The sequence below is a fragment of the Gigantopelta aegis genome, chromosome 12 (genome assembly GCF_016097555.1).
Source record: "Gigantopelta aegis isolate Gae_Host chromosome 12, Gae_host_genome, whole genome shotgun sequence".
Classification (NCBI taxonomy): Eukaryota; Metazoa; Mollusca; class Gastropoda; order Neomphalida; family Peltospiridae; genus Gigantopelta; species Gigantopelta aegis.
This window is the reverse complement of record NC_054710.1, coordinates 16484604-16500409: the sequence shown is the minus strand read 5'-3', so window position 1 is coordinate 16500409 and position 15806 is coordinate 16484604. Positions and strand designations below refer to the sequence as shown.

The 15806-nt window shown below is 34.6% G+C and overlaps 1 protein-coding gene across 1 annotated transcript in view; it reads left to right on the top strand.

Annotated features, from left to right (window-relative positions):
* LOC121385859 overlaps positions 1-15806 on the top strand; it is a 48846-nt gene that overhangs the window by 17919 nt on the left and 15121 nt on the right. Inside the window, exon 4 of the mRNA XM_041516648.1 lies at positions 4136-4327. Coding sequence (XP_041372582.1) covers positions 4136-4327 — 192 coding nt within the window. The remainder of the gene's footprint in view (positions 1-4135; positions 4328-15806) is intronic.

Here is a 15806-nt window from a genome sequence, read left to right as displayed (position 1 = left end):
TTATTGTTCCAGCTCTGAGCTTGTTGGCTATTGCTATTGTAAATACCTGTAAACATTTTTGTTGACACAAACTTAAAAAGAAGTTAAGTAATGTTTACTTGCCACCAATAAAGACAAAAAAAAGTGATGTACCATATTTCTGGCCTATTACACTCGTGTATAAACCGCACCACTTGATTTTAGACAAAGTTCCGACCTTCGTCCGTACATAAAGTGATAAACTGCACCTTTAACTAAGCCGCAGTTAAAACAAAGTCACAAACTTAATTACTGTTAATTATTGTTTGTATTTAATAATAATAAAGAGATCCATTCTCCCTTAAATTCAAACAATAAATAATTGTTGATTGTGTGGGTTTCTGTTTCATTTCATCTAATGGATTATGGGTAAGTTTCGTAAACAAAACACCCTGTTGACAAACCCCGCTATTTTCATGAAAATATTAACAAGAACTTGGTAATGCATTGTTCGTAATCTTACATTAGTTGCCCAAAAATAGATAAATAGATAAATACATGATAACATTTTATTTGTTCCACTCCAGTATGATTACAAAGGGTGAACCAAAAAAAGTGCACAAGAATTACTAGTACTCACTCGATTACACATGTCTGTTTCTCTGTAACCTAATTAGCGTGCCGTGTGCACAAATTACATATTCAAACGTGGTCGGGTCAAGCTGGATATAGGCCAGTGGTAGTGAACCGACACTAAGCACTATTCTGTCGATTGTTTACAGTTTCGACATTGTTTTATAACTTTTAAACGACGGACTTTAAAAAATTATATTTAAAAAAATGCCTAGAATTAGAATTATATTCAGAGCCAATTTAAGGATCCGCGGTGCCAGTAGCACAAATAACAGCGGGACCCCAATTCCCAAGATATATATTTTGCAACCCCCTCGGGGAGAGCGGCAAAATTACCTGGGGAAAATAAATGTACACAATGCCTCACCGCGGGACCCCCTGAACCGTGGGAGCCGTAGCACGTGCTACATGTGCTACTAGAATAAACCGGTAAGAAGAAAAGTAAAATGCTATATTTGTGTGCAATTTAGAAAACAATCGTTTCAGAAATAAATAACTTGTAGTAAATTCCATAGCATGAAAAAAGGCGTTTCCCGTGGAACGGACTATAAATATGAATTGCTTTTGTACAGACTAACAAATATGCCCGAAGTTTTACGAAATTACGTTTTCCAACGAAAGTGTCGTGTAAATCGGTTATGCTTACGAATTGTAATAAGTATTATTTAAAAATATCAAAATTGAACATACTAGAAATCTTATTATATAATCAACATTCTAAAATTGTATTAGTACATGTTTATTTTTATATTTTAAATTAAATTTCACTGTGTAAAGTGACACGGGTAAACGGTCACATGCTTTGTTGCAAGCTTACGACAATTAAGCGTAGCTTCCGAGAATGAACGGTTCTGGAAGTGTTTAGGCATACAGTGCGCTCCACGAAAGTTGGCATACAAAAACACTATGCGTATATTATTAATATTGAATCTTAAAACTACCAAAAAGATTTATAATGGTGCTTGAACCAGAAATACAACTTTTGAAGGTTATTTTTAAAAAATCGCGAATTCCGTTTCAGTTACTAAATTCCGCAATTCCATCCGTTTTTTTCATGATCGCGGAAAATCACCCCCTCTACTTTAGATGTCACGACAGTTTAAAAGCGATTGTGGGCAAGGAAACTGCACATTATTATGGGACACAACTCGCCTTTTGGTGTCAAAAAAAGTATCATAGAATTAAGTTGCCCGACTGAATATTAGGTCGTCACAGACGACCGGACGACCGTAAAAATTGAGCGCTGTCTGTTAGTTGTGTAATATTGACACTAAAGTCTCAAAACATAATTATTATGTAGAATGAAAACTAACAGGCCAAATAAACGTTCATGAGATATTGTTTCAGGCTGCGTTTAAAGTTCCAACTGACTTCTGGTATCTAATATCAAGGGGTATTGTATTCCATATCTGAACACCTCAGAAACTGAAAGATTTTTTAATATAGTTCAGTGTGAGGCTTGGTACATGAAGTTTGTTTTTGTCAGAGGATCTTAGGTTATAATTACAGGTTTCAGATATTGGGGTAAGGAGAGATGTAATATATTCTGGGGAGATGCCATTTAGTGCTTTATACACCATTATGCCGATGTGGTATTTTATTCTGTCGGGGAAAGGTAAACTATTTAGTTCCCTGAACATGTCTTTAGATCGAGTTATTAATGGTTTGTTTAAAATTATTAGTTTTTGCATTTTTAGAATTTGAACCACTTATTCCTTAGCACAGTGTCCCCAAACAGTAACATCTAAGTCGAGAAATGAAACAACTAATGCATTATAGAAAACTGTTTTGGCAGCTTCATTTAAGTATATATTAAGTCTCCTGAGAAGTGAGATATTTCAGGCCAATTTTTAAAATCGCTTTTCTAATGTGTACTGTCCAGGCCAGTGACTCATCTATATAAACACCAAGTACCTTTTGCGATTTTATTGTATTACGTTTTTCGTTGTAATTTGTATGGAATGTTGCCTGGCTATTTTATATGTTGTACTTACAACATACAAGTTGTTTTCTGAAGATTAAGAGTCATATTGTTATTTGTGCACCATTTTTGAATGCCCAATAAATCCACCTGCAAATTTAACTCTAGTTCTGTTAGGTTACTACCATATGTGTGCATGGTTGCATCATCGGCATACATGTCATTTGAGCAGTGGTTGGCATACAAGGGCATATCGTTTATGTAGATAATAAATAGTAGTGGACCGAGAATTGAGCCTTGGGGAACACCAGTAAGTACTTGCTGTAATGAGGATTGTAAGTTCCCAACTTTGACAATCTGCTAACAGTTTTGTAGATAGGAAGTAAACCATTTGAGACTTTGATCAGAAAAATTTAAAAGCTTCAGTTTATAAAGAAGTATTGAATGATCTATAAGATCAAAGGCTTTCTTTAAATCTAGGAAAATGGTTCCCACCATGTTATCCCAAATAACGTTATAAAAGACGAAGTGTGATTTGTCGATATTTAAATTATTATTTACAGACGAAATGTCACCTGGACATGGGAGACCACGCAATGCTGTTAGATCTACTGGTAGACCAGTAGAGCTAATTTTATTCAGATTGACAATTATGAACATTTTTACAAATGTACAAATCGTCACTGTCCACCAAAATTGGACATTAAAAATTTGGAATTTATAAGGAATATATTATCAGCATTAAACAACGACGACAACAACAATTTAAAAATAGAAACCTGTAAATAAATAAAACCAACAACAAAATTATCAACGCCGATATTAGCCGTTTTGTACGCTACTGAAAATATTGACAAACAATGACGAATGACCCCTTATTTATTTATTTTTGTTTCGTGTTGTTTAAAGACACCACTAGAGCACATCGATTTATTAATCATCGGCTGTTGGATGTGAAACATTTGTTAATTTTAGCATATAATGTTCTTAGAGCAAGCCCACTAAATGTTTCCATTAGTAACACAGGATCTTTTACTAAAATTAGTTTTTTGTTTGTTTAACGTGTGTCAAACATTCCATTAGTAGCAAGGGATCTTTTATATGCACCATCCCTCAGACAAGATAGTACATACCATATGGCCTTTGAAATATCAGTCGTGATGCGCTGGCTGGAACAAGAAATAGCCCAATGACCCCACCGACGGTGATCTATTCTAGACCATCTGCACATCAAGCGAATGCTTTACCACTAAACTACGTCCCGCCCCCATTTCCAGTAGCAACAAAGATCTTTTACATGCACTTTTCTCACACTCTATTATCACCTCGTTGGCCCCATTCTCTGATTGCCCCCCCCCCCCCCCCCATCAAAACCAATGCCCAACAACTGGCATATCGTAAGCCGTGGTACGTGCTGTTTTGTTTGTAAAAAGGCGCATATAAAAGACCCCTTACTACTGATGGAAAACAAATAGAGTGGGTTTTCTCTGAAGATGGAAAATACCAAACATTTAACATCCAATATTGGTATAAGCCGATGATTAATCAATCAATGTTCTCTACTGGTGTCGTTAAACACAAAAATGTTTTTACTTTAACTTTTTTAATTCCTCTGTTTTGCAGTGGATGGCCAGTGGGGTGCGTGGGGAGGTCGGGAATACGGGCCCTGTTCCGTAACGTGCGGTGAGGGAACTCGTCAATATACGCAAACTCGTTCCTGTTGCAACCCCATCCCGAGGTTCGGCGGAAAGCCGTGCCCTGGCATCCGAGAGCGAGTCGGGCCGATCTTGGGGTGTAACGTAGCTCCGTGTTGCGGTAAGTGTAACCTGGCGTAAATTCAGTCAACCGTTTGTCGCTAATCTTAGCGAAACGTTTGCTGGCTGAACTTGGGACTGGTTCTACCATGAGCTCGGATGTAGCAGTTGATGCTACTTTCCACTTTACAGTTGATGGTATTTTCTTTCTTCTTTACAGTTGATAGTCTTTTCGTTCCACTTTACAGTTGATGGTCTTTTGTTTCCTCTTTACATTTGATGGTCTTTTCATTCCACTTTACAGTTGATGGTCTCTTGTTTCCTTTTAACATTTGATGGTCTTTTCATTTCACTTTACAGTTGATGTTCTTTTTTTTCTTCTTTACAGTTGATGGTCTTTTGTTTCCACTTTACAATGAATGGTCTTTTCTTTCCACTTTACAGTTGATGCTATTTTCTTTTCTCTTTAGAGTTGATGGTCTTTTCTTTCTTCTTTACAGTTGACGGCCTTTTCTTTCCTGTTCACAGTTGATGGTCTTTTCATTCCACTTTACAGTTGATGGTCTTTTGTTTCCTCTTTACAGTCAATACTCTTTCCTTCCCTCTTTACAGTGGATAGTCTTTTCTTTCTTCTTTACAGTTGATGTTCTATTATTTCCACTTTATAGTTGGTTGTGTTTCTTTCCACTTTACAGTCAATGGTCTTTTCTTTCCTCTTTACAGTTGATGGTCTTTTCTTTCCTCTTTACAGTCGATGATCTTTTCTTTCCTCTTTACAGTTGATGGTCTTTTCTTTCCTCTTTACAGTTGATGGTCTTTTCTTTCCTCTTTACAGTCGATGATCTTTTCTTTCCTCTTTACAGTTGATGGTCTTTTCTTTTCACTTTACAGTTGATGGTCTTTTCTTTCCTCTTTACAGTTGATGGTCTTTTCTTTCCTCTTCTTTTGTTTCCTCTTTACAGTTGATGGTCTTTTCTTTTCACATTACAGTTGATGGTCTTTTCTTTCCTCTTTACAGTTGATGGTCTTTTCTTTCCTCTTTACAGTTGATGGTCTTTTCTTTCCTGTTCTTTTCTTTCCTCTTTACAGTTGATGGTCTTTTCTTTTCACTTTACAGTTGATGGTCTTTTGTTTCCTCTTTACAGTTGATGGTCTTTTCTTTCCTCTTCTTTTGTTTCCTCTTTACAGTTGATGGTCTTTTCTTTCCTCTTCTTTTGTTTCCTCTTTACAGTTGATGGTCTTTTCTTTCCACTTTCCACTTGATGTTTTTTCTTTCTCCTTTACAGTTCATTGTCGTTTCTATCCATTTTACAGTTGATGGTCTTTTCTTCCCTCTTTACAGTCGATGGTCTTTTCTTTTCTCTTTACAGTTGTTTGTCTTTTCTTTCCGCTTTACAGTTTATGGTCTTTTCTTTCCACGTTACACTTGATGGCTTTTTCGTTCTTCTTTACAGTTGATGGTCTTTTCTTTCCTCTCTACAGTTTATTGTCTTTTCCTTCCACTTTACAGTTGATTGTCTTTTCTTTCCTCTTCACAGTTGTTGGTCTTTTCTTTCCACTCTACAGTTTATGGTCTTTTCTTTCCTCTCTACAGTTTATGGTCTTTTCTTTCCACTTTACAGTTGATTGTCTTTTCTTTCCTCTTTACAGTTTATGGTCTTTTCTTTTCTCTTTACTGTTGATTGTTCTTTCTTTCCTCTTTACAGTTGATGACTTTTTCTTTCCTCTTCACAGTTTATGGTCTTTTCTTTCCATTTTACAGTTGATGGCTTTTTTACAGTTGATGGTCTTTTCTTTAATTTTTACAGTTTATGGTCTTTTCTTTCCTCTTTACAGTTGATGGTCTTTTGTTTCCACTTTACAGTTGATGGTCTTTTCGTCCCTCTTTATAGTCGATAGTCTTGTCTTTCTTATTTACAGTTGATTGTCTTTCCTTTCCACTTTAGAGTTGATGGTCTTTTGCTTCCTCTTCTTTTGTTTCCTCTTTACAGCTAATGGTCTTTCCTTTCGTCTTTACAGTTTATGGTCTTTTCTTTTCTCTTTACAGTTTATGGTCTTTTCTTTCCACTTTACAGTTGATGGTCTTTTGTTCCTTCAATACAGTTGATCTCCTTTTCTTTTCTCTTTACAGTTGATGACCTTTTCTTTTCTCTTCACAGTTGATTCTTTTGTTTTCTCTTGACAGTTTATGGTCTTTTGTTTTCTCTTTACAGTTGATGATTTTTTCTTTCCTCTTTACAGTTTATCGTCTTTTGTTTCCTCTTTACAGTTGATTGTCGTTTCTTTCCTCTTTACAGTTGAAGATTTTTTCTTTTCTCTTTACAGTTTATGGTCTTTTGTTCCACTATACAGTTGATTGTCTTTTCTTTTCTCTTTACAGTTGATCTCCTTTTCTTTTCTCTTTACAGTTCATGGTCTTTTCTTTTTTCTTTAAAGTTGATGGCCTTTTCTTTCCTCTTTACAGTTTATGGTATTTTATTTTCTCGTTACAGTTGATGGTCTTTTTTTTCACCTCACTTTTTATGGACTTTTCTTTCCTTTTTACAGTCGATGGTCTTTTCTTTTCTCTTTACTGTTGATTGTTCTTTCTTTCCTCTTTACAGTTGATGGTCTTTTCTTTAATTTTTAAAGTTTATGGTCTTTTCTTTCCTCTTTACAGTTGATGGTCTTTCCTTTCTTCTTCACAGTTGATGGTCTTTTCTTTAATTTTTAAAGTTTATGGTCTTTTCTTTCCTCTTTACAGTTGATGGTCTTTCCTTTCTTCTTCACAGTTGATGGTCTTTTGTTTCCTCTTTACAAGTGATAGTCTTTTGTTTCCACTTTACAGTTGATAGTCTTTTCGTCCCTCTTTATAGTCGATAGTATTCTCTTTCTTATTTACAGTTGATTGTCTTTCTTTTCCACTTTAGAGTTGATGGTCTTTTGCTTCCTCTTCTTTTGTTTCCTCTTTACAGCTAATGGTCTTTCCTTTCGTCTTTACAGTTTATGGTCTTTTCTTTTCTCTTTACAGTTTATGGTCTTTTGTTCCACTATACAGTTGATTGTCTTTTCTTTTCTCTTTACAGTTGATCTCCTTTTCTTTTCTCTTTACAGTTGATGGCCTTTTCTTTCCTCTTTACAGTTGATGGTATTTTCTTTCCACTTTACACATGATGGTATTTTCTTTCCACTTTACAGTTGATGGTCTTTTCTTCCCTCTTTACAGTCGATAGTCTTGTCTTACTTCTTGACAGTTGATGGTCTTTTCTTTCCACTTTACAGTTGATGATCTTTCCATCCCTCTTTACAGTCGATAGTCTTGTCTTTCTTCTTTACAGTCGATGGTCTTTTCTTTCCACTTTACAGTTGATGGTCTTTTCTTCCCTCTTTACAGTCGATAGTCTTGTCTTTCATCTTGACAGTTGATGGTCTTTTCTTTCCACTTTACAGTTGATGGTCTTTTCTTCCCTCTTTACAGTCGATAGTCTTGTCTTTCATCTTGACAGTTTATGGTCTTTTCTTTCCACTTTACAGTTGATGATCTTTTCTTCCCTCTTTACAGTCGATAGTCTTGTCTTTCTTCTTTACAGTTGATGGTCTTTTCTTTCCACTTTAAAGTTGATGGTCTTTTGCTTCCTCTTCTTTTGTTTCACCAGTTTATGGTGTTTTCTTTCCACTTTACAATTGATTGTCTTTTGTGTTCTCTTTACTGTCGATTGTCTTTTCTTTCCTCTTTACAGTCGATGGTCTTTTCTTTCCACTTTACAGTTGATGGTCTTTTCTTTTCTGTTTACAGTTTATGGTATTTTCTTTACACTTTACTGTTGATTGTCTTTTCTTTCTTCTTTCCAGTTTATGGTCTTTTCTTTCCACTTTACAGTTGATGGTCTTTTCTTTCCACTTTACAGTTGATGGTACTTTCTTTCTACTTTACAGTTGATGGTATTTTCTTTCCACTTTACAGTTGATGGTATTTTCTTTCCACTTTACACATGATGGTCTTTTCTTTCCACTTTACAGTTGATGGTCTTTTCTCCCCTCTTTACAGTCGATAGTCTTGTCTTTCTTCTTGACAGTTGATGGTCTTTTCTTTCCACTTTACAGTTGATGATCTTTCCATCCCTCTTTACAGTCGATAGTCTTGTCTTTCATCTTGACAGCTGATGGTCTTTTCTTTCTACTTTACAGTTGATGATCTTTCCATCCCTCTTTACAGTCGATAGTCTTGTCTTTCATCTTGACAGTTTATGGTCTTTTCTTTCCACTTTACAGTTGATGGTACTTTCTTTCTACTTTACAGTTGATGGTATTTTCTTTCCACTTTACAGTTGATGGTATTTTCTTTCCACTTTACACATGATGGTCTTTTCTTTCCACTTTACAGTTGATGGTCTTTTCTTCCCTCTTTACAGTCGATAGTCTTGTCTTTCTTCTTGACAGTTGATGGTCTTTTCTTTCCACTTTACAGTTGATGATCTTTCCATCCCTCTTTACAGTCGATAGTCTTGTCTTTCATCTTGACAGTTGATGGTCTTTTCTTTCTACTTTACAGTTGATGATCTTTTCTTCCCTCTTTACAGTCGATAGTCTTGTCTTTCTTCTTGACAGTTGATGGTCTTTTCTTTCCACTTTACAGTTGATGATCTTTCCATCCCTCTTTACAGTCGATAGTCTTGTCTTTCATCTTGACAGTTTATGGTCTTTTCTTTCCACTTTACAGTTGATGATCTTTTCTTCCCTCTTTACAGTCGATAGTCTTGTCTTTCTTCTTGACAGTTGATGGTCTTTTCTTTCCACTTTACAGTTGATGATCTTTCCATCCCTCTTTACAGTCGATAGTCTTGTCTTTCATCTTGACAGTTTATGGTCTTTTCTTTCCACTTTACAGTTGATGATCTTTTCTTCCCTCTTTACAGTCGATAGTCTTTTCTTTCCACTTTAAAGTTGATGTTCTTTTGCTTCCTCTTCTTTTGTTTCACCAGTTTATGGTGTTTTCTTTCCACTTTACAATTGATTGTCTTTTGTGTTCTCTTTACAGTCGATGGTCTTTTCTTTCCACTTTACAGTTGATGGTCTTTTCTTTTCTGTTTACAGTTTATGGTCTTTTCTTTACACTTTACTGTTGATTGTCTTTTCTTTCTTCTTTCCAGTTTATGGTCTTTTCTTTCCACTTTACAGTTGATGGTCTTTTCTTCCCTCTTTACAGTCGATGGTCTTTTCTTTTCTCTTTACTGTTTATGGTCTTTTCTTTCCACTTTACAGTTGATTGTCTCTTGTTTCCTCTTTACAGTTTATGGTCTGTTTTTTTCTCTTTACAGTTGATGGCCTTTTCTTTCCTTTTTGCAGTTGATGATCTTTTTTTTCCAGTTTACATTTAATGGTCTTTTCTTTCTACTTTACAGTCGATGGTCTTGTCTTTCCACTCTACAGTTGATGGTCTTTTCTTTCTACTTTACAGTCGATGGTCTTGTCTTTCCACTCTACAGTTGATGGTCTTTTCTTCTTCTTTACAGTTGATGGTCTTTTCTTTCCACTTTACAGTTGATGGTCTTTTCTTTCCACTTTACAGTCGGTGGTATTTTCTTTCCACTTTACAGTTGATGGTGTTTTCTTTCCACTTGACAGTTGATGGTCTTTTCTTTCCACTTTACAGTCGATGGTATTTTCTTTCCACTTTACAGTTGATGGTCTTTTCTTTCCACTTGACAGTTGATGGTCTTTTCTTTCTACTTTACAGTTTACGGTCTTTCCTTTCCTCTTTACAGTTGATTGTCGTTTCTTTCCTCTTTACAGTTTATGGTCTTTTCTTTCCACTTTACTGTTGATGGTCTTTTCTTCCCTCTTTACAGTCGATGGTCTTTTCTTTTCTATTTACTGTTTATGGTCTTTTCTTTCCACTTTACAGTTGATTGTCTCTTATTTCCTCTTTACAGTTTATGGTCTGTTTTTTTCTCTTTACAGTTGATGGCCTTTTCTTTTCTTTTTACAGTTGATGATCTTTTTTTCCCAGTTTACATTTAATGGTCTTTTCTTTCTATTTTACACAGTCGATGGTCTTGTCTTTACACTCTACAGTTGATGGTCTTTTCCTCTTCTTTACAGTTGATGGTCTTTTCTTTCCACTTTACAGTCGATGGTATTTTCTCTCCACTTTACAGTTGATGGTGTTTTCTTTCCACTTGACAGTTTATGGTATTTTCTTTTCTTTTAGAGTTGATGGCCTTTTCTTTCCTCTTTACAGTTTATGGTCTTTCCTTTCCTGTTTACAGTTGATTGTCGTTTCTTTCCTCTTTACAGTTGATGATTTTTCTTTCTACTTTACAGTTGATGGTCTTTTCTTCCCTCTTTACAGTCGAAAGTCTTTTCTTTTCTCTTTACAGTGTATGTTCTTTTCTTTCCACTTTACTGTTGATTGTCTTTTCTTTTCTCTTTACAGTTGATGGACTTTTCCTTCCTTTTTACAGTTGCTGATGTTTTTTTCCATTTTACATTTAATGGTTTTTTCTTTATACTTTACAGTCGATGGTCTTGTCTTTCCACATTACCGTTGATGGTCTTTTCTTTGTTCTTTTCAGTTGATGGTCTTTTATTTCCACTCTACAGTTGATGATCTTTCTTTCCAATTTACAGTTGATGGTCTTTTCTTTCTTCTTTACAGTTGATGGTCTTTTCTTTCTTCTTTACATTTGATGATCTTTTCTTTCTTTTTTACAGTTGATGGTCTTATCTTTCCACATTACACTTGATGGTTTTTTCTTTCTTCTTTACAGTTGATGGTCTTTTCTTTTCACTTTACAGTTGATGATCTTTTCTTTCCAATTTACAGTTGATGGTGTTTTCTTTCTTCTTTACAGTTGATGGTGTTTTCTTTCTTCTTTACAGTTGATGATCTTTTCTTTCTTCTTTACAGTTGATGGTCTTTTCTTTCTTCTTTACAGTTGATGGTCTTTTCTTTCTTCTTTACAGTTGATGGTCTTTTCTTTCCTCTTTGCAGTTGATGGTTTTTTTTTTCCACTTTACAGATGATGGTCTTATCTTTCCACATTACACTTGATGGTTTTTTCTTTCTTCTTTACAGTTAATGGTCTTTTCTTTCCACTTTACAGTTGATGGTCTTTTCTTCCCTCTTTACAGTCGATGGTTATTTCTTTTCTCTTTACAGTTTATAGTCTGTTCTTTTCTCTTTACAGTTGAAGGCCTTTTCTTTTCTCTTTACAGTTGATGGACTTTTCTTTCCTTTTTACAGTTGCTGATGTTTTTTTCCATTTTACATTTAATGGTCTTTTCTTTCTACTTTACAGTCGATGGTCTTGTCTTTCCACATTACAGTTGATGGTCTTTTATTTCTTCATTTCAGTCGATGGTCTTTTCTTTCTTTTTGCAGTCGATGGTCTTGTCTTTCCACTTTACAGTTGATGGTCTTTTATTTCTTCTTTGCAGTCGATGGTCTTTTCTTTCTTCTTTACAGTTGATGGTCTTTTATTTCTTCTTTACAGTTGATGGTCTTTTTTTCCCACTTTACAGTTGATGGTCTTTTATTTCTTCTTTGCAGTCGATGGTCTTTTCTTTCTTCTTTACAGTTGATGGTCTTTTATTTCTTCTTTACAGTTGATGGTCTTGTATTTCCACTCTACAGTTGATGATCTTTTCTTTCCAATTTACAGTTGATGGTCTTTTCTTTCTTCTTTACAGTTGATGATCTTTTCTTTCCACTTGACAGTCGATGGTCTTTTCTTTTCACTTTACAGTTGATGATATTTTTTTCCAATTTACAGTTGATGGTCTTTTCTTTTCACTTTACATTTGATAGTATTTTAGTCCACTTTACACTTGATGGTATTTTAGTCAACTTTACACTTGATGGTCCTTTCTTTCCTCTATACATTTGATGGTCTTTTCTTTCCTCTTTACAATTAAAGGAATGGTTAACCAAAGCTTTTGGACTGGTATGCATATTCAACGATATATAACGCACATTGTTGCTTAATATCAGCAAGTATATTATTATATTTAATTAATAAAACTATTAAATAGTACGGCTATACTATATAACGGGCGCAGCCATTTCGTTCCATGCCAGTTACGCCCTCTGGCGAGCTGGTGGTTTCTTTTTCTTTACAGTTGATAACGTCAGGAATGTGTCTTTTCTTTCCTCTTTAAACAATCCAGCAATTCTTTATATATATTTTTTTCAGTTAAATACCATTGTCAAAGTGGCTACACAACAAATGGAAATAATGGTACCTTGTCTTTCCATGCATTAACCTACGTACTGAAATGATACATGGTCTTTTTCTTAGTTAATTGGTATATTCTGTTAGTTGTTTCTTCCTTTGATTCTTGATGTTGATGTGTTTTGATTTCTAGACACAAAAATACATACAGTACCGGTATTGTGTAATATTACCTTTCGCCCTTTAAAATGGTAATGGACATGGTTTATTACGGTAAATAATTCTGTAAAACTATTACAGTTGATGGTCTTTTCTTTCTTTAGAATTGACCAATTATGTTTCCAAAACACAGTTGATTCTTTTCACTTGGTAATCGTGAGTCTTGTCGTTCTTTCATCTTAGCATACCAATAGGCCTGATAGTGTACATTTTTCCTCTTTATTAGTTAGCAGTCTTCTCTTTCTTCTTACTATACCCCTTTTTTGTTTCAGTTGATGCAACTTCTTCCCTTTTACAGTCGAAGTCTTGTCTTTCTTCTTTACAGTTGATGGTCTTTTCTTTCAACTTTACAGTTGATCAAAGAGAAGCGCCTTTACATAAATGTGCTTTTGTTTACACTGTACATACTGGAGTTGGTCAGAGCTGACGTCACACAGCTAGAGATACCTTTTCGCTTTACAGTTGAAAGTCTTTTCTTTCCAGTTAGCAGGAATAATCTTTTTTTTATTAACACTAACAATTACGTCATTCTTTTATTTAAGTGTCAGTCTTGTGTTGGTGGTACAGGTATGTCTTCTTTCCCACTTTACAGTTGATGTTTTAGTTTACTTCCGTTTTCTTTTTCATGATGGTCTTTTCTTTCCACTTTACAGTTGATGGTCTTTTCTTCCACTTTACAGTCGATAGTCTTTTCTTTCAGTTGATCTTCTTTTTCACAGTTGATGGTCTTTTCTTTCCACTTTACAGTTGATGGTCTTTTCTTTCCACTTTACAGTTGATGGTCTTTTCTTTCTTCTTTACAGTTGATGGTCTTTTCTTTCTTCTTTACAGTTGATGTCTTTTCTTTCTTCTCTTTACAGTCGATGGTCTTTTCTTTCTCTTTACAGTTGATGGTCTTTTCTTTTCTTTACAGTTTATGGTCTTTTCTTTCCACTTTACAGTTGATGGTCTTTTCTTTCCACTTTACTTGGTCTTTTCTTTCTCTTTACAGTTGATGGTCTTTTCTTTCCACTTTACAGTTGATGGTCTTTTCTTTCTTCTTTACAGTTGATGGTTTTTTCCACTTTACAGATGATGGTCTTACAGTTGATGGTCTTTTCTTTCTTCTTTACAGTTGATGGTCTTTTCTTTCTACTTTACAGTTGATGGTCTTTTTCTTCCACTTTACAGTTGATGGTCTTTTCTTTTCACTTTACAGTTGATGGTCTTTTCTTTCCACTTTACAGTTGATGGTCTTATCTTTCCACTTTACAGTTGATGGTTTTTTCTTTCTTCTTTACAGTTGATGGTCTTTTCTTTCCACTTTACAGTTGATGATCTTTTCTTCCCTCTTTACATGGTCTCTTTTCATCTTTACAGTTGATGGTCTTTTCCTCTACTTTACAGTCGATGATCTTTCCTTTCTTCTTTCTTTTCTCTTTAGTTGATGGGGTCTTTTCATCCCTCTTTACAGTCGATTCTTTTCTTTCTCTTTACAGTTGATGGCCTTTTCTTTTCTCTTTACAGTTGATGGTCTTTTCTTTCTTTACTCTTTTACAGTTGATGGACTTTTCTTTCCTTTTTTTTCTTTACAGTTGATGGTCTTTTCTTTCATTTAATGGTCTTTTCTTTCTACTTTACAGTCGATGGTCTTGTCTTTCCACATTACAGTTGATGGTCTTTTTTTTTCTTTTTACTTTGCAGTCGATGGTCTTGTCTTTCCACTTTACAGTTGATGGTCTTTTATTTCTTCTCTTGCAGTCTTTTCTTTCTTTTCTTTCTTCTTTACAGTTGAGTTTTGTGTTTTTCTTTACCTTCTTTATGGTCTTTTCTTTCTACTTTACAGTTGATGGTCTTTTTTTTCTTGGACAGTCGATGGTCTTTTCCACTTTACAGTTGATGGTCTTTTATTTCTTCTTTGCAGTCGACAGTTGATGGTCTTTTCTTTCTTCTTTACAGTTACAGTTGATGGTCTTTTATTTCTTTTCTTTACAGTTGATGTTCCTTTACTTTTTCTTTCTTTTGAGGTCTTGTATTTCCACTCTACAGTTGATGATCTTTTCTTTCCAATTTACAGTTGATGGTCTTTTCTTTCTTCTTTACAGTTGATGATCTTTTCTTTCCACTTGACAGTCGATGGTCTTTTCTTTTCACTTTACAGTTGATGATATTTTTTTCCAATTTACAGTTGATGGTCTTTTCTTTTCACTTTACATTTGATAGTATTTTAGTCCACTTTACACTTGATGGTATTTTAGTCAACTTTACACTTGATGGTCCTTTCTTTCCTCTATACATTTGATGGTCTTTTCTTTCCTCTTTACAATTAAAGGAATGGTTAACCAAAGCTTTTGGACTGGTATGCATATTCAACGATATATAACGCACATTGTTGCTTAATATCAGCAAGTATATTATTATATTTAATTAATAAAACTATTAAATAGTACGGCTATACTATATAACGGGCGCAGCCATTTCGTTCCATGCCAGTGAATACGCCCTCTGGCGAGCTGGTGGTTACGTTACATAGCGTAACGTCAGGAATGTGTCTTAGAACTAGAGAAACAAATCCAGCAATAAATATATATTATTTTTCAGTACAAAATAAATCACCATTGTCAAAGTGGCTACACAACAAATGGAAATAATGATACCATGTTTTGTCCATGCATTAACCTACGTACTGAAATGATACACGCAGTGTTTTCTTAGTTAATTGATATATTCTGTTAGTTGTTTCTTCCTGTGATTCCTGATTGGCAGATGTGTATTTGATTGGTCTAGACACAAAAATACATACTGGTACCGGTATTGTGTAATATTACCTGTCGCCCTTAAAATGGTAATGGACATGGTTTATTACGGTAAATAATTCTGTAAAACTATTGATTAAGTAGACTTTCCATTCTAAAATCACAGAATTGACCAATTATGTAGTCCAAAAGAAAAGAAAATTGTCACTTGGTAATCGTGAGTTGTCGTTCTTGCTCCAATGTAGCATACCAATAGGCCTAATAGTGTACATTTTTCCTTTGGATTATTTAGCAGAGAAAAATACTATAACCCCATTTTGTTTCGTTAATGCAACTTGAAATATATTTAGTTAAATAGTTTATTATATTATCACGTAATTTATGTTGTTTTACAAGCCAGGTTGATCAAAGAGAAGCGCCTTGTCATAAATGA